The sequence below is a fragment of the Xiphophorus hellerii genome, chromosome 17, assembly GCF_003331165.1.
Source record: "Xiphophorus hellerii strain 12219 chromosome 17, Xiphophorus_hellerii-4.1, whole genome shotgun sequence".
Classification (NCBI taxonomy): Eukaryota; Metazoa; Chordata; class Actinopteri; order Cyprinodontiformes; family Poeciliidae; genus Xiphophorus; species Xiphophorus hellerii.
This window is the reverse complement of record NC_045688.1, coordinates 15,293,516-15,319,886: the sequence shown is the minus strand read 5'-3', so window position 1 is coordinate 15,319,886 and position 26,371 is coordinate 15,293,516. Positions and strand designations below refer to the sequence as shown.

The window sequence follows — 26,371 nt, the reverse complement described above, 5'->3', positions numbered from 1 at the left end:
CTGCCTGATCGCGTGGCGCGCAGGCGGCGCGGCGGTTTATGGTTAACCCCCCAAAAAAAAAACGGTGGAGTAATTATTGTTTTTGGTGTAAGAGAAGAAGGCGGGGGTAGGGAAGTTGCTTGAAGAGAGCGCCGTTCCCCCTGCGCTGTGATAGTTTGATTACAGTGCTGCCGGCGGGCGCATGCCAACACGTAGGAGCAGCAGGAGAGGATGGCAGGGTGGTGGCGGCTGAGGGGGGTGTACTTACTGAACACTGTAAAAGCGCTGTTAGTACCGAGTGACACCATCTCCAACACTAACCACTTCAAGTGCTGAGATATTACCTGATTGTACCGTGGCACCACCAGCACCACCTTCCTGACGATTGTGCTGCCGTTTCCATCGTTGCAGATCAATTTTCCACATCAGACAGCTTTTACCTGCCCATTATCCTATTCAGCCATTACCTCTCTGGCCTCCTGGCAAAATAAAAGCGACAGAATAGAGGAAGGGAGGGAGATGAGCTGCGAGGAGGGAAGAGCGCTTACAAGCCAGAAACATGCAGGTCAAAGGCTTTAAGGGTTGGATTTCACGGGGGTATTTTACCAGTTTGTCACTTTTACCTCCACAAAACCTCTCCTGGTGCTGCTGTACGTTTAAATAAAGAGAAAAAAGTATAGATGTAGTGTGTAGGATAAGTGGTGAAACTGAAGGACCTGCTTCTACTTCTCATTTATTTCAGTACAGTGTAGGCGAGCGTTGTATTGTTGCCATCCCGAAAGATTCAACAGCAAAACCGGTGGCCTCGCTCCGACTTCTGCATCACACCAGCTCTCATGTAGAGAAGATCCATTTCATATCCACCTTCCTCCTCTCTCTTCCCCACTTTCCCTCTCATCCTTAGCTGTCACTCAGTCCATCACATGCGAGTCTTTGTGTGTTGTTTTTGGCAGAACGCTGTTTAGTGCAACCATCTGTCTCCTCCTCCTCTCTCTCTCTCCTGCCGTCTCTGCCAAAGTCACCCAACGGAGGAGACTTTTTTCTTTCTTTCTCTTCCTGCGTCTCCTTTTCAAATCCTGGAAATCTTATGAAGTCGTATGGCTCTCTGCCGACGGGCACGCGCAGAGGGTTGGGTTAGCGAGCTTTTTGGTTCGGTGCGGAGAGAAGAGAGAGAACATTATCTTCCAAATAAGAGTAAAAGCCCAGCTGTTGTTACAGTTTAGTGAACTGTCCTTGTGGCTTGAAGTGATGGGATGGCAGGTCTTTTTTAGTTTCTTTCTGCAGTTCCTAATGTATTTGTGAGGTAAAACGAAATCTGCTAGACATAAAACAAATAAACATTTCAAATATCTATCTATGGAATACAATTAAACATAAAAAAGACCAGATTTTTATTTTATTTTTGTTGTTTATTTTTCTTTGCTCACTTGGTTGGTCTGGTTTCTTGATTGTGTCAGAGGTGATTTGCTTGACAGGAACAGGCGAATGGGATATTCTGTTTCATAATTAAAACAAGAATAACCCAGATCTTTTTAAGGCAACAAAGTAGACGAGCCGCGACAATATTATAGATAAAAATGTCAAGAAAAACCCATCAATGTTCTTTTCAGAGACAACATCCAGTTTTTAAGCTAGGTAATGTGCTTCCTGACTTTGTACATGCACGCTAACATTTCTGTTTTTCTTCCCACCTCTTTATTTGTATCTCCCATCCCTTCTTACCACTTTTACCCACCAACCTCTTCTCCCTCCTTCATCAGCAGGTCCAGGGCCAGCTCCCTCCACTGATGATTCCCGTGTTTCCTCCTGACCAGCGGACCCTGGCGGCCGCCGCAGCCCAGCAGGGCTTCCTGATGCCCCCTGGCTTCAACTACAAGCCTGGCTGCAGTGAGTGGCATCGACACTCACACACCTAAAGTTTTCTCGCACTCTTACATTTGGACTAAGAACTTAAGTGGATTAAAAAAAGAAGAATTCCAGAATTCTGGATGTTTAATCAGTCTTATCAAAAGTAGTACCACTTCTTAGTATAGTCCATGAACTTTACATAGGATCAACATCGAGGCCATTCAGGAACACAAACTTTAAATTGAATAGGAAGACCAGCTTTCCTATCTATGGTAAAGTGTTAGGCCACTGTAGATTTAGAGGGTGCCGACCAAGACAGAATTTCTTCAAGCTAAACAAATTGCTACTATAGAAAGGTTTTATTGTCAGATGACTCAAGTATTAAGCTGTATTTGGTAGAGGTCAGGTAAGGCTTTAAACCTAAGATTATTGTAGCATCCTCGTGGTGTGAGTCTGTTTTACTGCTTGTGATACTGTTGTTGCACAAAGGGAGTAGGATAATAGAGGAGTACCTCGAAATACTCCCATCTTACCTCAAATAATCAAATGACAGGTGGTTAAAACTTTGACCAAACTGGGTGTTTTAACAGGACACTAGTCACAAACACACATGAAAAGTGGCTGGTTCCTGGAATGACCTCAACCCTGTTGGACATTTCTTGACTTTCCTTAAAGCCTGGTGCCAAGCAGTCAACTAATTTAGGCAAACCATTTCATATCTGATTGAAAAACGGGCAAATTGTTTGCTGTACCATCATGCCATCCTAGAAAAAGAAGGTCTTGAATGAATATGCTATCCAGGCCGGTGAGGAGCGTTTGTAACTCTGACTGCATGTGGAGTCAGGAAGAGAGGCAACCTTCACAGAAAATAACTTTCATGTTTCAGTTGTTGTCCACCAAGAAAGGTAGAAACTGAGCGTTCTCCCACATGACGAGTCTGGTTGCTTCCCCAAAGGCGAGCTCGCCCTTACAACAACATCTCCCTCCTAATAGAAAAACCAGTCCAAATACAGCCTTCCTGTTTACACTCAGTATCTCTCCCGCTTTCACTCAGTCCTTTTGGCTCCTTCCTTTTGTCTTGTCTATTTTTTGACATATAAAAGCAACAAAATGAAGGCGTTCTGCAGGACTTTTTTTTTTCTTTTCTCTTGGCCATTACACTCCGGCTGTGTGGCAATGTGTTGTTTACCATGATAGCGAGAGAGACAGAGACAGAGAGAAAGAGACTGTTGCTTGCCAGGGGATGCTGGGAATAAATGCACAGTGGGGGGGGTTAGCAGAAGGGGGGTAAGGGGGTGGTAATGTGACCTGCCCCAGGTTCTCCTCACATTAACACGGGACGCAGCCAAAACACGTTTCCAACTCAGCCCACATGCACTAGCGCTCACGCAGACACACTCGCGTCTCAAACACAGATAGAGACGACGAAATTTATCGAAAGAAACTTCCACAATAGCGCACAAGAACACAGACTGGTGAACCACCGGAATACCCGCCCCAAACCCCACCCCACTTAGAGTTTCACAGCTTCCTAAACAAGTCCACTCCATTTTAATTAGTGCCATCTTCACCCACACCCACGGCCCACGTAAATACCCTAACAAGTAGTGGGCCTGTCTTTTCGCTGCCTCAGCCAACTCCAACCGGACTGGCACACTGTCGCAGGCCAAGCCGCCCCTGAGAAAACTCTCTGGCAACTTTGGAAGTTGTTGTGAAGCGATGCGGTTTGGTGCGGCAAGCTCTAAATAGGACATGTGTAGCATTGTGCTCTGACATATTCTCATGGCGCTGCTGAAGATATGAATAGATATTCTGCGTGCAGTGCGGACTTCTAAGCACGGCTCGGCTTGTTTGGACAGCATCAAACACGACTTTCTTTGACTAAAACTGAAAAGGGACATGCAGAATTCATACAGTCGCATTTTCAAATGGATTTGATTTAAATGTCTTGACATTTTAACACCTTAGTCATTAAATGATTACTTTATACAATGAGACAGTGAAAATCTTTTTCGCCCTGCGAACAAGGCAGAATCGATCTTGTGATTAGATTTTGTAACACGAAGTGAGATTAATACAACACTGCAGATCAGGGCAAACAATTAAACAGCTGTAGTGATGGTGATAATGAGCTGCAGATATTAATACAAATGAAAAATGATCCAGTCAGTTTCTGCAGTTTATGCCCATGTCTTCACACACAATGAAGACTAAAGTAGCAAAGTTTGAAATAAAACAACAAAATCTCCAAAGGTCTCAATTGGAGATCTCTACAGTGTTTCCATAACAACTGCTAGATGCCTTTTTCATGCCAATCGAATGTTTGGAATAAAAGATTTTCTGTCCCACCATCATAAATGTAAACAGATACAGTTCAGTAATCTCTGCCAGGACTTTAACTGTATCCACATTCTTTGCTGTAGATAAAACTAAGATAATTCCCAGAAAACATTCAAATTGATTTGTCGTTAAAAAGAGGAAAATATTCTCAAATCAAAAGTTTACCAATTATTTAAAATGTTTCCTGCACCTAAAATAATATATGATGTTTCTGTTGAAGCGTGTTCAGAAGCTTTGTCCAAATGTTTGGTGAGGAATTTGGGAACCACTTTCCTAAAAGCCTCTCTTGACGATCAAACCGGACTTGGCGACATGTGCTCTTAACGATTTTTCCTACATCTCAAACTGTGTGAAACATGACACCAGGTCGAGACGGACCGTCCCTGCTTTATTTCTCCCTCTTCGCTCCATTCATCTTCGTCTTTCGTCTGGTTGTCGGTGAGAAATCTCAGCCTGGTTCGCCTCTGTCCCCGAGCCAAGAGCAACATGTTTGCTTTTCCCTGTCCCTCTCCCTTTTGTTACAGTGACCCCCAGGAGGAGCATAAATATCCACTGGACTCATGTTTGCTTAGGAAGCAAGTAGAAAAGACCAATCTCCTAGAATACACAGTCCTGAAATAATTTGTTAATCCCTCCTGCCCTCTCCCCACTGGAAACAAGAATGTCTCGGTTTCGCTTTTCGTTGTTTTTCGTCTCTAAAGAGATGGGAAAATATGTTGCAAGGAGAGTCTGGCTTATGCCACGCTAGGATGCACGCAAACACATACAGATTTACATACACACAGTGCTAGAGCCAAGAGGCTGACCCCTGCTCTGAAGGTTCAAGCCAGAGATGCAAGTTCAAGCCCAGAGAACATTCTCAAGTTTTCTCCGCGAAGACTGACATTTCCCTGGATGAAATAAAGCCTGACCTCCTCCGTGTAGTGCACTGTGGTTAGCTGGTATTTTTAAACGCAAATTAGAGCAGTATGTTTATACAATATGATCATAATTAAACAATATCCTTTCCACATTCTCCCCTCCTCATCTCTGACCTCTTTGTTCCCCCATCTCTGCCTCTCAAAGTAATTACAGCCTATCTTGCACCTACTAACTAATAACACGACTCATCCTTTTTCTTCCATGCTGTCGTCAGTTCACTCCTATTATGTCTGTTTCAGACATCTATTTTTTCATTTGTTCTTCCTGGAAGAGGGGAAATGCTTAGATTATTAAGAAGAAGAAGACAACGAAGACTAATGAAAAGCGAAAGATGACAACAGGAGGAAACAAGAGGACGAGCCACCTGAAGCAGAACAAACAGCCGAGGGTAGAAAATGGAGGAGGGGGGAAGAGCAGCAATCGGTGTTCACGGCTCTTAATTACGGCGCTGGGGCCGGCTTTATCAGAATCCCCTCACCTCGCTGCTCTTTGTCAGGGGGTATTAAGGAGGAGGACACACAATCAGGCTTTTCATTAGGGCCATACCGGCAGGGCACACAAAAGAGGGCTTTAACAGCTGCAGAGGGACTCAGGTGGTAGGAGGGGGAAGAGGAGCGAGGGATGAAGGTGGGACGAGTACAATAAAATGATGCACAAAAACAGAGGGGGGCATTAAGGGAGTAAAACAAGATTATTAGGGTTGGGCTTTTATCGTGATAAGAGTTTTGATTTATCGCTGTCACAATAAATTCCAATTAATGATGCTGAAAATCCCCCAAAACTGTCCATATTGTCAGGATTGATATCTATTTCCTCTGCTGTTTATTCAATAAATATCAATAAATTAGAAAATACAGTTACAGTGCGCAGTTTAGTGATACAAATCACACTTTTCTTACGTGACTGGTGTCCTAAGCGAACATATTATAAACAGGATTGTTTTTCAAGAGCATTATTTGTGTTTTTTAGAGGCTGTAACTGCTGTGACACACACTATACACTTAGGAATGATGTAATAAATAGTTCTTATTGTTACTTTTACTCTTATTACAACAGTACAGACAACAGTACAGTTTTCATGAGAAAACTTAAAAGTCCACACAAGGATAAACACTGAAACTAAGGAGCAACCGGTGCGTGAAACACACCTGAATGATGTTTTAATGTAAGGCTGCAAAGTAAAAAAAATATCTATATTTGTTTTCCTCAGGTGACCCCTACCCTCTCCAGCTCATCCCCACAACAATGGCCGCCGCCACGCCCGGCCTGGGGCCCCTGCAGCTACAAGTAAGTCTGCATCGCCCGCTAAAATACGCCAGAGGGCAAGCATGCAACTCGAATCAAACGACTTTTACACTCTCAAGAAAACACTTTTCAGTTCCCCCCCCCCCCGTCTTCCTTGATGAATGCGGTCATTGTGAATAAATTCCTAAAGCCCGGCAGCGTTCACACAACATACTGCTGCTCCGCGCACAGCCGCAAGCAGAGTGGCGGGCAGGAGGGGACGCACAGCTGTCACTTTCAGCCAGAGTGTTGGACATCAGAGAGAGAGAGACAGCCGCAACGTGATCTCCATGATCAGACATGAAAAATCACACGGATCTGACAAATGCAACCTTAGCCTTTGGCTTTTACTGAGATAAAAAGGGAATGAGATTGATGTTGTCCAGTAGAGTGGCTGACAGGGGTCAGCACACGTAGGGCAGAGTTATTCAGATCAACCATATTGATTAATCTAGACTTTTCCCTCTCCGGTCACAACAAACATTTAACTTTAACTTGTCTCGAAATTGGCTTTGAATCTAGGAAGACAGAAACTTTCGTGAGAGAATAGTAGAGCTGTATTTAACTTAATTAGAAGATGTAGGTGAAATAATGTAGCAATCATTTTCTTAATCAATGGAGAATAAAATGATTTTCGACACCATTATTCAGAGATATGGTATTAGAGAAAGAGCACATTTATTGCTTAGCAGTTCAGCGAAGGTCAGTAAAAATATATTAAAATAAACTCTAGTAAGAGTTCATCAAAATCACTTCTGGGGTCCCTCAAGTTTCTGTCGTTGGTCCTAAATTATTTATACTGTACAGTAATGAAATCTGAACTGTTTCTTTTTTGTTTTATTTGCATATAAAACTAATTCATGCTGCTCTGGAAAATACATAGAAGGAAGAAAAGAAAACGGGACAAACTTTCTTCAAAATGCTGGAAAATGTTTTATTTGCAGTTATTGTTAAAATATAGGTGAATTTATATGTCTACATATAAAAACACAGTCTTCAAAATATTTACAGCTATCTGCATGCTGACAGCAGCCAGTTTAGGTCAAAACAGCAAAGGCAGGGGTGCAAAGGGAAACCATGGAAAGAGTCAACTGCTATCCCACTTAGAAGCAGGATGACTGTGTGTTTGGTCCGTTTTCAAGCAGATCACACAGTTTCACCACAATTCTCACGGGCTCTGTGGCCCTCCTCTCTCAGAGGCTAACAGCCTGTACGGGTGTCCCATCAGCTGCCTTTCTAAAACGCATTAATCTCCGGTATTGGGCTCGTCACCTCTGCCTCCTCGATGTGAATAATTATTAAATGTAACACACGTGCACGCACTGATGTCTGGCTCTGTGCAGCTGTTTTGACACACGCAGGTTGTCAAGTACATTAACACGTCTTTTTGCTGACCGCAAACACACACACACACACAGAGAATGACGGGAGAATACGGGTTAAGGGGTTAGACACAGTGCGCGCGTAATACATTTGCACCTGTCAGCCAAACGTGCCGCCCCATATGCTAGACACTACAGGGAGAACGCAATAGCTGTGTAACTCTATCATGGAGAACAGGCCCCGCTGTCAACACTGATTTCATTATTACTCGCGTGTGTGTATGTGTGTGTAGCTGGAGAATAATGTTCTCTGTCTGCGCTTCAACCTAGCTGTCCATGTGTTCGCTTAAAATCAGCTCAACAGCTTTGTCCACCTTAGTTTGTTTTGGGGGTTTTTTCTACGAGTTTTGAGAGGTTAAAAAACACACAACTAGTAGAAAAACAAATCATCTCAGTAACAGATTTTGTCCTCACACTGACAGAGTCGCCTGATGAGATTAAGGCTTCGTCAGAGAGGAACAGATTTGCCCAGGCTAACACGAGTGCAGATGTCTCAGCGTGGATGGATTTCCTTCGGGGCTGTCATGGCGCCCTCATTTGATAAGGAGGTGTTTCTGTTGCCGAGACGAGACGCGGCGATAACCTTAGTGCTTCCGCAGAGAGAGGAGACACACACACACACACACACACATCTGACACACTGCGTCACAAAGGCACCGACAAAAACAAGCTAAAAGTGCCTGGTTAGCATGCAGAGACATAGTGATTACATATGCTAATATTCTAATTGCTACAATGATTTGAGTACTGTCACCACAATGCTAACACTAATGTGAAGGCAATATGAAGCTGGTGTAATCGCACTATTGAAGGGCATCCTAGACCCCTACTGACACAATATAAGATCTGAAGCAGTTGGAAGCACCCTGCTGTCGACAACAAAGGGCTGCCAACTGTTTCCATTTCTGCTAATTCTTAATTAACCTTTATGTTAGGAAGGGAGAAAAATAGATAAAAAGCAAATAAGGGCCACTAAGCAAGCAGTGTTAACCTTTTAAGACCAAAACATTTCAAAGTTTCCTTTTATTTCCATCAGGCCAGACAGGGCAAACCTTAGACTTCTCACTCTCATCCGTTGGATATCTTTCTGAAACAAAACTGTAAATGATCTCCGAGTCACAAGTCATGATCTATAAGTCAGTAGGGCAGACGTTGAAGATCAACATAGATGTTGCCTACAGCAGAGTTGCACCCAACTGAATGTTTGCTGTATGTGCTTGGAAACTATAAAGATATGTTGTTGTTTAAGAGGCTGCAGGGCCACTTACTTAGACGAATTATGTAAATTGTTATTTAAATCTCCATTTTAATTATGCTATCTGTCTGTATTTTTTTTTTCCTCCAACAAATATTTGCTGACGGTAAAAATGCTGCTAGGTAATGAAGTACGGATTTCTACTGCAGAATTTTAGAAAACATTTTTTAAACCATGGTAAAGACTACTTTGTAGGGGTGACCATTTATAGTATTGTTTATCATTTATCGTGATAATTTATTTTTTCCAATTTTAAAAAAAGTAAATTCCAATTGTTGTTTAAAATTTCCAGAAATTGTCTGTATTCTCTCTCTTATTTTTCCACCATTTGTTCAATGAGTATCGACACTTCTGTATATGCAACTGGTGTCATAAAGCAGCCTAAAACAAATGGGAATGTTTGTCAAGAGCAGTTTTGTGTTGGTGGGGCTGTAATTACAGTGACACAGTCACAACCGTACAGTTACCTAAAATAAATCGTCACATTTATCGCTATCACAATAGTACCACAAAATATAATAATAAAACTTTAAGTCCATATTGCAAATCCCTTCTACTTTGTCTACATTTAGGTTTATTACACCAGTGGAGGTGGAAAAATCTAGCAGATGAACTGGCATGGAAAAAAACCACATTGTATGAACAACTTTTCATAGATGGCTGTGGCTCTCTTCACAAACAGCTGCTGCCTGTTTTATTGTTATTTCCATAATGTTGCTCTCAAGTGAACTGATGCATACTCTAGATAAGAGGCGAGGAGTCATGCTTAGAAACATGGCTTTTGACCCGATGACACTCCATAGCAAGTGTATACACGGGATAAAAGACAACTAAGAGGAGATCTCTCAAAAGCCCCGTGATAAGTGCATTTCTTAGAGAAAATGTTTTAATCTCTGGGATTTAATGCTCTTTCTGTCATCTTCTTTTCTAACAGCCTCCATAGAAATGTGCAGACTAGCTCTTCCAGTCAATAGTGGCTTAACACAGAATCCTCTACAGAAGGTTTTTAAGGCAATGGAGGCTTTGGAGTGTGTAAGGTTGGCATTTAGCATCTTAATCTGAGAGATGAGTGGGACATTGTGCATTAGAGCATATTAATCTGACTCCCTATTGACCCTTCATACATTGATACAGTTATCATTCACATCAAACAAATGGCGAAAGACAGACTGGGGGAATGTTGATAAAATGCCGTAAAGGATGAACATCCAGAGGATCAGATGGAGGGAGGAACTGATAAAAAAAAAGGGTGGAGAAGGAAGTAGGTGGATGTGTGAGAGGAAGAAAATGTGTGTGTGTATGTGTGTTATAAAGAGGGTCAACAGCGTGGGTCAGGCATCATATGGAGAGGCAGATGTTGGAACATATTGTCCTGGATTATCGCACTGTACTCCGGAGACATAGATGGACGAACAACGGGTAGACAGATAGAGGAGGAGGGGGAAGAAAAAGGAGGAACAGATGAGAGGAGGTAGAGGAGAAATCAATGGAGTAGCTTGTCTCTGTACAAAAACCTTATCTGGGAAGAAGCGGAGTAACAGCAAAGCAGTTTTCCTGGACATGGGAATTCTGTCTGTGTTGGTATCTCTCCTACCGGAGGTGATAATTGATTCCAAGAAATATTTGTGCTAAGCTGGGATAAGTGAAGGAATCAATCAAGGTTGTACAGATAGCTGGTATGCTAGCAAGGGTCTGTTTTTGTGGACAGATTTTTAAGTTTTCTATCACAACTTTGATACCAAATCAAACTCTTAACACAACTTAATTCTTTCGTTGTATTATGTGTGAACAAAAAGCCTTTGAGCTTCTTATTTAGTGAACAAACAATACCATGAAGGCAGCGGAAAACAGCAGACAGGTCGAGGATAAAGCTATGGAGAAGTTTGAAGCAAGTTAACGTTTCTATGGCAACTGTAGAGGAGCTACGGATATCCACAGCTCAGGTATGGACAGGATGGAAAGATGGATGCAAGTAAAGGCTCGAGACTGTGGCAGAGGATTGACTCTAAACATGCAGCTAGAGCTCCATGAAGTTGTAATCTTGAGTTAGAACGGCCTAATCAAAGTAAGGACCTAAATTCATCCAAGAATCTGTTGCAAGACTTAAAATTTGTTTTAAATTGGCAATAATCTGGCTGATAAAGCTGGTGAACAAATCTTTTAAAAAAATCTAAAATGTTGAATTCCTATTTTTTTAAAAACACTGTGTCTAAGCTTTAAAAAGAAATTGAGAGTTATTTTAAAAATTATCATTTTTTGTTTGTTTTATTGCTACTTGAAGTCTATAAATGCTGACTTTGTTGTCTCTTAAAGTACCAGAACATTTCATCATCACTGGAAGAAATGCACAGTGGTGGAGGACAATCCATTCAGTTCCATACAAACTCCCCTTGTGTCCATGTAAACAATACGCATTGCTAGCTAGCTCAGTGAGGATCAAGTGAGTTTGTAATCTCTCTAAAGCTGCAGATTATTGACAATGACTCAAATACACACACACACACACACACACTGACTGCAACAAGATACACACTGCACAGAGTCAATAGCGCTAATACCAAACAGTCACCCTATGTCTTGAGTTTGGGATCTCCAATAGCCTCACATTGTCCATCAGTAGGGCTCCAGCAGTACATGCTACACACACACACACACACACACAGTGTGTCAGCGAGGACAAGAAGCACTCACTGACCACTAAACATGTTACCACGAGCTTACACAGACATATGCAGATGTTGCTGGACTCACATTAGGGGATTAAGGACAGAAGGAGCGAGAAGCAAGTCTTAATGGACATACACACACACACACACACACACACACAGAAAGCGCAGCAGTATGCCTGGCCAGAGAGTGACATTTTAAATTTCTTGGTCTCATCCAGCAAACCTCGATTGAATTTTCTCCCCCTCTCACTCTTTGTTTGTGTGTCTGTGTGTGTGTGTGTTCACTCCTCCAGTCACCCCAGGGGGCTTTGCGCTGTCACTTCCTGTTTGTTGACATGCATGTCGTCGTGGCGACGCTCTGGGCACGCTTCGCAGTGCCGCTGCCCTCTGCACCATGCGTGTGTACATGTGTGCAGTGAAACGGGTGCGTGTGTGTCATTTCTCGCCGGCCCATTGAGCAGCCTTTGAGTGACGCGGGCCTGGCCTTGTAATGGAACTCGATTCAGTCCACAAATAAAGAGGCCTTTGAACCACTGGTCCGAATATGGCAGAAAACACACACACACACACACGAAGATGCACAAATTCATACACACCCGCCTGTGGTGCACAGGCTGGAGGAGTTTGGCTAGTGGTGAGGGGAGTTCATGCTTGGTTGCACCTCCACCCTCCCACCCACCACCTCTCCTCCACCTCTTTTCCAGGAGCTACAGTGCAGCTAATTGAAGAGAAATGAGGGAGCAAGTAGCTGATCAGATCTCAGCTAGCTGGCCTCCACATCCAGTGATTCATGACGGATCTGCTGGCTTACAAAACACAGCACCTTATAATGTACATGCTACCTTGGTAAAGACACCGAGAAATAAACACGTGGAGTAATTTAAGTGTGCATTCCAACCAGTCCTGTTGGGTCTGCTTTAATCAAGCTCCGGTTCATTTGGGGAGGTGTGAATGCACAACTGAACTCTGTTGCGGATGCGGACCAAAAGAGCAAACTCTGGACTCGGCTTGGTTAAAGTGAACTCTGGTGCGGTTTGAATGCATGTGTGAATGCAAGTGGACCGGAGACCACTTCAAAAGTCAGAAGTGGACCATAGCGCAGGGCATTCTGGGTAAATACAACCAAACAAATGCATGAGTCTAGCATTAACCAGAGAAATGGCTCATGATCTCTTGCCAAACACAAATCCCACAACCTTTGAAATCTTGACCTACCTCATTTTTGTTTACATTTTGTGAAGAAGAAAGTTGCGCTCATGTCTTCTTCGGAAGTTTTCATGTAGTTTCCTTCAGTAGTTCTTGGTGCAGCACCACCACAGGCAACTGGTTGATAGGTTTTTTAATTAGTTTGGTTCATTTGGCAGTGGGAAGGTGAACCACTCCAGCTGGAACAAATGTTGCAACTTTGGACCTGCATCAAACTGAGTCTACTGGACTATCAGGTGTGAAAACCTCCTCAGACTGAATAAATTACAAGAATTAATCCTAAATTTCAAATATTTATTTATTATTAACAAGTAGAGCCACTGGTTAATAATAAATGGGTCAGTTGTTATTATACCTATAGTTCAGGGGTCTCAAACTCAATTTAGAGTTAGAGGTAGAGTCTGGGTGAGGCTGGGCCGCATTCACACACACGGTCTCCTCAGCCGAACCTTTCTGATCGCCTATTACCATATTTGGCCGTAGTCAGGCGCTGTAACAGCAGTAATTGTGTAGTGTCTCTTTAAGATACTCTAGTATTGCTAATGATGTCAGAAGTATGCGCCACGGCTTCTCTGTAGAGAGCGTGGGAGAAACGTGCTAGACGGACATATTAGCTCCCTAACGTTTTAGTAATGTTACGGGTTGTTTGGACGCTGCTCAATTTTCATGTCTGATAATATAGCAGCCGTTCAACCGGACTTTGTAAGGTTGTTGAAGAGCGTATTTATTAAAGGACAACACTGTGGAATTCCCAGTACCAGTGTGGTTGTGAGTTTTTGACCGTCCTGACGAATCTGCCGCCTCCTCTCCTCCCTTAAACACAACCCAAGCGTTGCAGCGCCTAACCTTAATTACGTTACACTGATCAGCAACTTCCGGTCTAGACTGGATGCTGAAGCACGTGAAGCGGGAGCGGCCGCGGAAATTGCGCATGTACCGCATGCAAATAATGACAAATAGAAAATGCAAATAGGCCCGGCCGATGTCCCGCCCCCGAGAGCAATATACTCCACCGTGATTGGTAAGTTCGTTCAGCTCCGCACACACCACTGAAAAGTGCCAATTATATCAAACTCGCGGGCCGCACTAACATTAAACTTTCATATTAAGGCGGGGGCCACAAACTATCATCCCAAGGGCCGCAGTTGGCCCGCGGGCTGCGAGTTTGAGACCCCTGCTATAATTGATCACTGTTTGTCACTCTATCAAGCCTTTTCTAACCTTGTACAGAACAAAATAAGTTCTAAAAGTATCTGTGACTCGCGCAGATATCGTAGCGGGTCTCTATCGGTATCAGACAATTCTCAAATATGTGATATGTGTATCGTATCGAAAGTGAAAAAGTTGCATCAAGACACCCTTAGCAATACGTTACAGCAAAAACAGATGATGTTGAGATATATGTTGTAAACTTTTCAGGAAATTCTTTTTTTTTTTTTTTTTTTTTTTTTTTTTTTTTTTTTTTTTTATCGCCCCGCAAGGGGTCTTTTTGTGGGCTCTAGTGTCCCTTTTTTTCAAAGTAGGCTGACAGGAAAGGGGGAAAGAGAGGGGGGAAGACATGCGGTAAGCGTCGTCGGGTCCGGGAGTCGAACCCGCGACAGCCGCGTCGAGGCTACGTTTGCCTGAATGTGGGTCGCGCTAACCCCTCCGCCACCACGGCACGCCCTGGAAATTCTTTTTTAAAAAAAACGTCTGAATCATTTAAAAACTACACACACAAATGTGAAGAAACTTTTTTCTTTTGGCATAAACTCAGTTTCACAATTCAGTAGTTTTCAAGTGCAAAGTTTCAAGGTATTCGTCAGGGCTAACCAGAGATGTGATTCTTCCTTCAGTAAATAATTGATTTCGCTGGAATGACTGGTATCCTTTCTTTAAAAAAAAAAAAAAAAAAAAAAACTAAAGTAGAAATTCAGCAAGAGGAATAGAAAAGGGAGGCAATTGTAAAAGAAAACGTGTTTCTGTTGTACTACTGGAGTATTTATTATTGCAGCCACTTGTGATGGACGTAGATTCCTCCCTGAAAGTATGCCTTTGTTTCTTTCCAGAGATTAATCTCTTTATTTGAGATAGCAGAGGAGAGCAGGAGGTAACATGGCTGTCAGCAGCGATACAGAAAGAGGTACAAGCAGACAGAAAAGCATGATGAAGAGAAGAAAATAGCGGTGACAGCATCTCTTCCTTGTCCATTTGCATAAACCAGCCTTTGTTTGACGCCGGTGGCCGGCAGCCAAGCACCAACAGAAGGACGGAAGTTAAACTCAGAAAAAGAAAAACGGTGATCTTCATCCAGAAAATTATTCCACAAGAAATAAATAACAATTATAACTATTCAAAAAAAACAAAAACACATCAGTGACTTCTCTCTAAACTAAGCATTCTGTTGCTCCTCAGAGGGAGGAATAACAATTCGGAGGAACGCAAGACGACACGGCGTCTGGGAGATTTGTATTAGAAGACATGAAAGCAGCTGAGCTTTGCAGGACGGGTTTGATTGAGACAGAAAGGAACACTGAAGCTTTTTCCAAGTTGTGATCATTTTAGTGTGTGTGTGTGTGTGTGTGTGTGTGTTGCCTCAAGGGAAAAAAACAAAACAAGTGAATTTACCAACACAGCATCCTGCAGCATAATGCCTTAAATTAATTAGAAACTAATTAAATACAAAAAAATAAGACTCGGAAAGCTGCGTTTTTGTTTCCTCCACAACAGTTTATTCAATTAATTTATCTTTATTGAACTACATTGCAGCTCTTATTGTAACTAAGCTAAGAGACACATTTCTCTCTTTTCTCTGTATCATCATAATTTTTTTTCCCCACCTTGTGCCAGAGCCGGGCTCTCCGGCATGACCTCGATAGCCAGAATGTTTGCCTTTCTCCCACGATGCACCTGGAGGGGACATGCCCATCTCTAGGCCTGTCAGAGAGGCTGTTAGCGCTTCTCCCATGGGTTGAGGGAGGGATTTGAGGGGGGTGACAGTAGAAATGTCCCTCTGTCACACAAACAGAGGCCGGGCCACTAATGGCCTCCTCTTCTGGAGCTTTTTAGTTGCCTTCTTCCTTTTTTGTGTGTGTGTGTGCTCTTAAGTATTCATTTATTCATGTCATCCTTTTCTTTCCTCCCCCTCCTGTAACCTCGCTCCTCTTCCTTTCTTCTTACTGTCCACTCCTTCAAACCCGCCCGCCTCTCTGACCTGGCAGCAGTTGTACGCAGCTCAGCTGGCGGCCATGCAGGTCTCCCCGGGGACGAAGCAGCACGGTGGCAGCCTCGCGCCCCAAGCCAACCTGGGCGCTCACTCCCCACCCACCAACTCACATCCACAGGGCGACAAGAACCGCAGCTCCCCACCTTCAAACAAAAACAAGGTAAGATGGGGTAAAAAAACTAAACAAAACTCAAAAGGCCTTGTGTTTGCGCTTGTGGATGTGCATGTTACTGTACTCAACACACAACAGCAAGAACCCATCTGCAAGATTACATGTCATGTATTTCTATATGTTATATAACTTAGGGCAGAGCTGAGTGTATCGCTGCACCTCAGCCTGAACACACAGTAACCCCCCATGCTATGAAGATGCTTCCTTTTCAGATAATAGTTAAAGTAACTCACATTTAAGACCTTTTAAGACCATTATGAATGGAATTTAAGACCTGCGCCTCCACAGAAATGTACAAACTTTGTCCAAGCAAGTGGCAAAAATAAATGCAAAAAAAGCTAGTTAATTAGCTTGGGTGTATTAGTAGCTAGTTAGCGGTAGCCTCACAATAAAGATATCTCTGTGTGCGACTCAAACTTTTGCCTGACAGAAGAGTTGTGCGAGAAAAAAAAAGAGAAAGAACATACAAGATGAAATAGTCCCGTCAAGACAAACTTTAAGACCTGGTATCATTATTAAAGGTCAACATACTTATTTTAGCTGAGCTTGAGGCATTTTAAGGCCCTAATTTTAAATTTTAAGGCTGAAAGGAAGATGGATGAAAATGATATACATTAGCACTGCAAAAACACAAAATCTTACCAAGTATTTTTGGTTTAGTGTCTAGTGGAAATACTTAGTACAGTTGAAATAAGACAAAATTATCTTACTAGTAACTTTTCAGCAACATATAGGAGCTTGTTTTAAGTTAATAATTCCTTAATATTGATGAAAAAGTACCAGTTCGACTGACGGATTATTTCACTTATAACAACATTTTTCCCATAAGTAAAACAATCTGACAGCTGAACTTGTTCTTTTTTTATTAATATCAAGGGATTATTTAATTAAAAGAAGCTCTTACATGTTGTTGAAAAGTTACTTGTAAATGAGTTTAGTTGTATTTCAAGCGTACCAAGATATTTGCACTAGAAACTAGACCAAAAATACTTAGTAAGATTTTGTATTTTTGCAGTCTAGCAACATGGACTAATTAATTTAATTTTAAATAAAGGTAATTGTACAAAAGAACACCTAAAGGCACATGAAATATGCTTTCATGTGTTAAACCTGGGACATAAAGTGTCAGCTGTAGTTGGATACATGACTGCCTTTGCTCTCGTTTGCATCTTCAAAAACAACTTTCTAGTCCCAAACGAACATTAAAAGTAACTAAAATCAGGATTCATTCCTATAATGTACGATTAAAATATGTCTTACCAAAAGTAATTTTCAAAATGTACGTTTTTTGAGATTAACAACCAACTTTTTGTTTGTGGTCACAATGAATTCTCCATTGACTTTGTGTAAACAGTGAAGGTCCTTCCTTCTTTTTCTGAGTTTTCCTCAGATAAACTTGCTCCCCGACGATTCTCAGTCACTTCATGTCTACAAATCAAATAGAGTAACTTCATCCCAGAACCCCCAGCTGGTGTCCCATCGCGGTCCATTTGGGGGGATCTGTTGGAGTTTGTGTCGTTTTCTTGGCTGACTGCCTGATGGGTGTGATGAGAGTGAAGCCTCGTGTCCATCCAGGTGGAATCCTATGAATATCTGGTCGGCCTCCTGCACAATCGCACAAACACGCTCCCTGGTGCTCGCATGACCTCTGGTCAGTCAGGCAAACACGCACAAGGACGTTCGTACAAGAAAGTTTAGCTCGTCTTTTTCTACTTTTTCCTCTCCAGTTTCCAGATTCCTGATCAATGTTCCCATTGTTTCCTTTCTCAGCAAATTGATTTCCGACTTTGTTCCCTGCAGCCTCGACTGCTGACGCACTCCCTACATCTCCATCACACACACACACACACACACACAACCATCATACCCCGCTGTCACACACACACTTATTACCATATATATAGAGTCAGGCTGGCAGTGAAAGTCATGGCCTGTGGTGGAGGAAGACCAGGGAGTTGTAATGGCCGGCTGGTGAGCTGACCAGACTGGACCCTGACAGCCTATTTACCAACGTTTTAGACCAATTTTAAAGACATTCACCTTTTTTTTTTTGGCTTAGACTGACCTCCTCAATGCTTCCTCAAAAACTTTTCCTCTTTGTCACCATGTCTTCAGTCAAGTGACATGTATATTTCATAGGTGTCCTCCCCATGCGGGCTCTATGTCAGGGCTCCAGTCATTTAGAAACTCAGTGGCTGGCTCTGCTCACAGCTGTTTGGACTCAGGCACACACCGCTTAAGTGCTTTACCCTCGGGTGAGACACAGACACACACACACACAGGTGTGGAGCACTACACACACACACATACACCCTCTGTGCTTAAATCACTGCAGACTGCATAAAGCTTTCTTATACGCAAGAGTGGATGTGGAGATGCAGGCAGGCATGCATACACACACGCACACACACACACACAATGGAGGGCAAAATGATGCGCCATATGTAGCGCTTTAGCCGACATGCAGCACAATCACACACGTACATGAGTGTGATGGTTGGTAATAGCTTATTGTTTCAATACAATCCAACTATATTGAGAGGATTTTCTGGTGTTTTAATATTGTTTAAGAAGATTTAAGATGTTAAAAACAACATCTTTAATATCTTAAAATTAAAGGTATCTTAATTTTTCTTTATCAAACAGAAAAATATATAATGAAAATATAATAAAAACAATATTAAATCCAAGGTTAAAACAGTCATTCATCCAGCGGCCCGCCGTGTTTTTGAGCTAAAAAATGTTTAAAGTTGACAGGAAATTTGAAAATATCACTTGATAATTATGTGTTATTGGAAGATTGGTAGATTAATATCTGAAACACCAACTATAAACTCTTAAAAAATGCAAACATTTAAAAATATATATTTATTTATTTTAAAAAATATTTAAATAAATAAGCAATGCTAAGTAAAGTAAAGCCTGGTACCCCACCAGGCTTATAATAGTCTAGGGGAAATCTTGAAATCTGTAAAAATACTAAATATATGGTGCATTCTTTAAAATGCCAACATGAAAAGCAGTTAAAAAGGCAAATTTTGACGTGTTTTCAAAAAGCGTTAATTGATACAAACAGAGTTTTATCTGCAGCAGTCTGGAATCGTGTATATCTAAAACAAACTGCTAACACAACTAAAGGGCTCTAAGACAAAGTGGAACAGAGTTCAGAAATATTTTAAAATCCATTTAATGCTCAACAGGAAGCCACTAGACTGCTGCTGATTCCAGATTTAATTTGATTTAACTTCTCAAATGTTTCTGAATAGATGGAAGTAATTCTAAGTTGTGGCAAAAAATCTGTATTGTTTGTTTTAAATCTGTTTTATTTATGACATATTATAAGACTAAAATTAGCTTCAACAATATTATCTTGCTTATTACATAAACTCAAACGACGCAAAAAAAAAATTAAATCTGTCAAACTAGAGTCGGAACTTCTCTACCATAGATTTGTGCCAACATGTTTTTCCAGTATTTGTTAAATGACTGTATGCAATACTTTGCAGAAATATTTTTAATGGGATTCTGTCCATTTGTGTTGCGCCCCTTCAATCAATAACCAGCCGTTTTACTGCAATCACACCTTGGTTTTCTAAATCATGACTATGAGTGATTTTTGCCCATTCTTCATTACAAAGTAACCCAAGCTCAGCTAGATTTCAGGTTTTGCCACAGATCCTTAACTGGATTTAAGTCTGAACTTTAACTGGGCCATTCAAACTAAACTCTGGCTGTATGTTTAGTTGTCCAAATTGAATCTCTATCCAAGTCTTTTGCAGCAGGTTGTATTAATCCTAGACCAGCTTCCCCACAGCGTGATGTTTCACAGTAGGTAATATGGAGGGCCAGTTTTTACTAGATTAAAGAGCATGCCTCGTGTAGTTGTATCCTGACAATGTGAAAAAGTTCATAATGTATAACTTCTGCAAGGCACCTTAAATGTTGGAGACTGATGCAATTCTGCATCGCTGACCTAAAATTGACTTCAACCTGTTAAAGTTTGATATGTTGACCTGTCTAGGGTGACCACTGGAGATAGGCACCAGCACCCAGTAGGGATAAGCATGTAAGATAATGGATGGATTAATGATATTAAAGTTAATAGAACAGTCACTACAGCTCACCTCCACACACACACACCCCAACACACACCCCACACACGCCGTCATGCAGAGCAGATAGGGATAAACGGTGGTGGCACAGCACATGTCGCTTTAATTGAACCGTCAGCTCCTGCAATAAGATGCAGAACACTGATGTCACTCGCACATGTCGGCATCCGCAGAAGCAGCCCACACACACACACACACACATTATCTCTCCCCTTCTGCTTCCTCTCCATCTCCGTGTCCCTCTGGCTCTCGCTGTCACTCTGCATGTTTTCTGTCTCAAAGCTGGAGACTGTTTCCTCCGCCAAGAGAGACACAAAAACAATTGTATTAATTCAAGATTCCAAAACCTTTAGAGTCCTCATGCAAACACACACACACACTTTAGAGCTTGTCGAACAATATCTCACACACACACACAAGTCTGTCCAACGTCTCAGCTCCACTCTCTAAACTAATTCCTCCACACTGGCATAATGCAGGTTGGCCACCTTCCCACCACAGGATTTGGCTTGGCGCGGAGAGGAAACTCCCCCATCCACTGTACGAGCAGCAGAGGCATTATCTATTTGTAATAAATATTCAAACGCGTTCGCAGCCAAAGCCCGCCGTAATATGGGTCAGGATTGAGGAGCTCCCGCTCAGTTTTCCTCTTTTTTTTCCTCTCTCCTCTTCTTCTCCGGCCCATTGTCTTTCTGAAGGCATCTTTGGGGGTCCTCCGTCTATTTAGAAAGACCTCCCTAATGAAGGACAATCCGGTTAGGACTCGTCGCACACACACACGCACACGCCAACACACAGAGGATGGCACATACACGTCGTAGGGGCTTAATTGGAAGGGCTTAATTGAGTTGTGAGGGGCTCATAAGGCTTAGTGTGACTCAAGGAGAGGGAATCAGGAAAAGTCGGCCTTAATGAGTGAATATACAACACACACAATACTTTTTCTTTCTTTTTGAATCCCACTATATTCTGGTTTCTATACTGCCTAAGCTGCAATTAGACTAATGACCAGAAAATACAAATAATGTCTCTATTATCTCCCGTTAAGCTTTAAATAGAGCCACACCTGAAAGTTATCCCCAATTCTGTTAAATAACATTTCAATAACCAGAACTGTATTTTCACACGACTGCAGTCTGGCCTGACCTGCCTGCATCACCGTCTCGTTTGGCATCGGGCTTTTAATTGTGGAGTTTTAATTACACTGGGTGGTGTGTGTGTGCGTGTGTGTGTGTGTGTGTGCATCTGCTCCGTCTCTGATCTAATTCCTTCCTTCCCGTCATGTGATTCATCTACGCTGCTCCTGATTGGATTAGGTTGCCAGCAGGGGTTACGTTGCCATGACAGCTCACCAGACAACGTTCAACTTTTTCTGTCCTTTGAAATTTTCCATATTTTTCTGTCGCAAAAATACAAACTTTGATTAATTTCATTTGCAATGTATAACTGTTAAGATGTTAGTTGTAAATATAGTGAAAACTTTTCATTTTTTCCTCCCTTCTTAAGTGGAGTGTGTATATCTCTTAATTGCCCCATGCTCAATATTTCAAATAACTTTTTTCTGTAATTGTATATAATCTGGGGTATTAAACAACAGACATCTGTGTCACTGTTTGATAGAGAGCATTTGTAAACAGCCATCTTCACATCACATTCAGGTCTTCAGCTGAGGGATAACCCCACAGCATGATGCTGCCTTCCCCGTGTGGCTCCATAGTTGCCATGGGCCTCTTGGCTGTTTCTCTGATTGGTTAATTTGCTGGCCTGTCGTGGCTAAAGTAGTACTGTACCCTTTTCAGATGTTTGAGAAAGACTTTCTTTCCACTCAACCGTTCAATCAGATAATACAGTTTGTGGCTGTATGATGGCTTATTAGGGTCACTGTAGATGGAATAAAAAAACTCTGAAATTTTGGGATTTATCTCAGAAATTTTCTAGAAAAACAAAGAACATTTTTGAGTTTCAAAAGTTGAACATTTTCAGCTTTTGGAACTCAAAAATGTTCTCCTTTTTCCCCCTCCTGTCTACCATGGCCCCAGTACGCCGTCGAGGTGCTTGTAATGCGACACAATGTGGAAAAGTTCGACAGGTGTGAAAACCTTTGCAAGTCACCAACCTTTCTAAGTAAAATAACTCTTTTCAGTGTGTGTGTGTGGGGGGGTGTGCGTGTGTGTGTTTGAGGCATAAGCGGTTGCCTTCCTCCACACACTGGGACGTTCTCTGAGGTCTCTGCTCTCTAACGGACCAGGAGCGATTTGAAGTGACAGACTGTCCTCTGCTCCGCTCGCTGTTTGATGCGTTGAGACGTCGCTGCATCTTTGCGCTCTCACACCTTTAAATGCTGCGTTATTCTCTGTGAAAGACGGGAGGCGTCCTGTATATTTATACACGGCGCCACAGTGTTCCTCCTCACCGTATATTTAGTTGTTGCTTGCCATATTGTTTGGATGTGAGGCTCTTCAAGAAGCAGAACTGTACTGCATGTTCCTGCAGCTTGCATGTGGAGTGTGCATGCGTCGCTGTTATAGATGGCCCGTTGTTTTGCATGTGAATGTCAGTGGGGGGTTTTTTTGCACCCAAAGGTCTGTGTGTGTGTGTGTCGTTGTGTGAAGACAGGCAGTGGCATGCACCCCGTCACCTCATCCTCGGACTGCTGTGCATGGTGGTTCGGCTAAATCGGCACGTGGTCTTGGTCATGGGAGACGCGAGGGCGTCCCCCTCGCCTCCCCGCTTCCAAATTACCTTACGGTGGTCACGGTGGGCGAACCTGTGCTGTTTTGGTTTTTGCAGGACAGTGAGGGTGCACAGCCACTGAACCTGTCGGCCAAGCCTAAGGCATCCGAGAGCAAGTCACCCAACTCCCCCCCAACTTCCCCACAGGTTCCCGCTGCCGCTGCCGCCACCACCAAGCTGGGTCCCGCCGGCTCCGTGAAGCACAGCGCCGTGCCCTCCAGCATTGGAGCGCCGTCCACCAGAGTCAGCTCAATAGGTAAGTACATTTAACTAGCCTGTCCAGCAGCAGAGCACTAGAGAGTAAAGACACACTAGTAAGGGGCTGAAAGTGGAAGTGGGGAACCACCAATCCTTTTTTTTCACTTCCCATACCAACATCGATATGAGGTTTAGTTGGCTGATACCGATCTGATACAGAAAACTGTTGTGTGTTTATATACAAATTTATTTTATAACTCTGCATCAGTACAATTTAAGTACACTTAAATTGATCAATAACTTTACAAGCTTTGTTCAAATATGCAAAAACAGCTTTAATTTGTTCAATCAGTGAAATTAGGAGAATAACAGCCAGTGTAAAATAAATAAAGAAACTTAAACTGACAAAAGCAATAGGTTGACTATGTTGGTCAAACTAAAAACAAAATGCAACAAATCTTCTTTCAAATAGTTCAGAAAGTGGAATTAGGAATTCTAAATATGTAAAATAAATAGTAAAGCTCAGAGCAGAAAGAGTAGAATTAGACTAAATTGATCGGCACTTATGGGTTGGGCATATTGTCACTGGTACCAGATTTTATTTTAGGGATAATAAGGAACACAGTTACTTTTTAACTGTTTACTGACATTAAAAGTATCTAGCTGTGAGTCTACTTCCATCAGTAACAACTTCAACACTATTAAGTGAGGCTTTTTGACCAATCAAAACTTACCAGTCCATCTCTAAACAAACTGTAGATGTACAAGCTCCGTTTCTTAAGCTGCAAACATTTTTACCAGAAAGATACATTTCCATAAGTGGAAATCTCAAAGTTTTTAAGACAAAGTGTCTGCAGCGTTTCTATAACAACAAGAACAGTGTTTTTTCTAGCAGTACTGTGATGACAGCACCATAATCCTTCCTAACCACATGCACACATAAAGAAAAAATGACATAAATGAATCACTATTTTTTTTACTCCTAATCCATTTTTCATGCAGCACTGATAGTTCAAATATTACACATATGTAACAGGCTATAATTAGTGTTTGTGTTGTTCCTCCGTGCTGCTATTTGCCTGCAGGGCGGCTTCATTGTTATGTGTTTATTAGTGACTGAAAGAGACAGAGAGAGACATAGGAGTGAGGAGAAGGGAGGGAACGGGAGAGAGAGAGATGAGGATTAGTGTTTCCTTTTTTTTCCAGAGCAATGAAGTGGGGGAATAATAAAGAGAGGAGTGCATGACAGACAGAAGGTATCACCAATGAGATTAGACAAGCCTCTTACATGAGCCAGGACAGCGCAAACACCCAGCATTAACTATACAATACCAGCACACACACTCAAACTCACACAAAGCCTCACACACACAATCCATCCTCCTCCTCAAATGCAGTTAAGTCCGTTTTTTTTTTTTTTTCTTCCTGACATTCTGGCTAATCTCACTGTTTTTCAACAAATCGGCGGATTTAATATCAGATTAGTGGATTTTCGGTCCCAGATGTTTTTTGTTCAGAAAAATGGATTACAGTGTTTTAAGTTTGTGTGTGATCCTGGCTGAATTACTTGCGCGGCGGAGGCCAGATCCCTGATACGCAGGAGCTCATTGTTCCATCTGTTGCCGCTGAGTTCCAGGCGGTCAGGAGCGCCGCGCCGCGTTCCGGCTCATCGTATTAGGATCCGTTTTACAAGTTCAGGGCGGACGGACAAATTGGAGCGGGGTCCAGAGGTGGTCGTTTTGATTTGCAATCTGTTTGAGGGAGAGAGAGGAGGGGGGTCGCAGATTAGGACGGCCTTTTGGGGTTATTTATATTCAAACTGGAATCAGAATGAAACCTGATTAAACCCTTCTGAGTGCAGAACACATTTAGTTTTTCATCAAGTTCTTTTTCAGACCGCATACGTCTTATAATAAGATCAGAGCTTTTTAACCCTGATGTGTGTTTGTTTATATATACATATAGCTGGTGGAAAACTGTAAGTAAACAATATCCACATTTTAACACTGAACAAAGTTGAAATAAAATGTAGATCAAAATGTATAGATTTAGAAGTTTATAGATTTCTAGAGTTGCGATCTTGGTACCTCATTTGCACAAACTTTAATAACAAATTTAGCAAAACTTTCTAATTGCACAAATTTTTCTTTTGTTCTGGTCTTCACAGAGCAACACTAACTGATAATTGGTGATTAATTAGTCAGGCTATCTGCTCCTAGCATGCTAACTGTAGGTTTAAAACTATTAGTTTTACATCTCTTTAAACCATGTTGATCTTTTCTTGCTCTTACTCCCAGAAAATATAAATTTCTTATTCTAAATTTAAAACAATCATTAAAAAGTTGAGGACCTATTGTAATTAAGCTAAATATCACGTTAAGATATCTGCTTAAAACTTTAATGCTTTTCAACTTAACCCAAGCAGATGCTTTTGCTTTGTTGCAACACTTTTCAGGATTCAGTAAACCTAAATATGATCCCAGATATAAGTGTTTTGGTTTGTGAAGACCTTTCCACCTGGAGGAATGTTTCTCTCTTTCCATCCGTCCATCTTTCTCTAACCAGACTGAGCGATGTAGGCGCCTGTAATTTCCACCACCGTCACACATTTGTCTCAGTCTGCACCGTGAACAACTGCAGTCCCCCAACTCCAACGTTTCCTTATAAACGTACCTCATGCATCTGCAGAGAAGAGAAAAAAAAAACAGAACTTGTGTTATTGCAGCGAGAGAGCAGTAGACATCCCCTCCAACCTTTCCCTCCTTTTATTTGGGTCACATTCACTCGTCGGGTCTGGATGGTTGTCATTTCTGTCAGTTGAAGCAATCACACAATCGTGTGCGCAGGAATTTCTATCAACCCCCCCGCCGCCTCTTCTTTTGACTGCAGATTAAAATTGACTGCCACCCAATTCTGTCACCCCGCCTGCCCCCCTCCTCCACCTCCTCATCTCTGTTCTCACTCCTCTGTCCTGCCTCTGATCCCGCACCCTCTCTTTTTCTTTTTTCTTTTTTTTGTCGGGCTCCACTCCCGTCCAGATTTTCCGGTTATGACTTCTGAAAGAGTT

The 26,371-nt window shown here is 42.1% G+C and overlaps 1 protein-coding gene across 8 annotated transcripts in view; it reads left to right on the top strand.

Moving 5' to 3' along the window:
- The window catches only part of sox5 (SRY-box transcription factor 5), a 102,967-nt gene that overhangs the window by 63,542 nt on the left and 13,054 nt on the right, over positions 1-26,371 (top strand). For 4 of the 8 annotated variants that reach the window (XM_032589330.1, XM_032589326.1, XM_032589325.1 and 1 more), the window contains 4 exons: positions 1,740-1,866; positions 6,299-6,375; positions 16,085-16,249; positions 23,164-23,362. In XM_032589330.1, coding sequence (XP_032445221.1) covers positions 1,740-1,866; positions 6,299-6,375; positions 16,085-16,249; positions 23,164-23,362 — 568 coding nt within the window. The remainder of the gene's footprint in view (positions 1-1,739; positions 1,867-6,298; positions 6,376-16,084; positions 16,250-23,163; positions 23,363-26,371) is intronic. The other 4 variants (XM_032589332.1, XM_032589331.1, XM_032589328.1 and 1 more) reach the window with 3 other exon arrangements.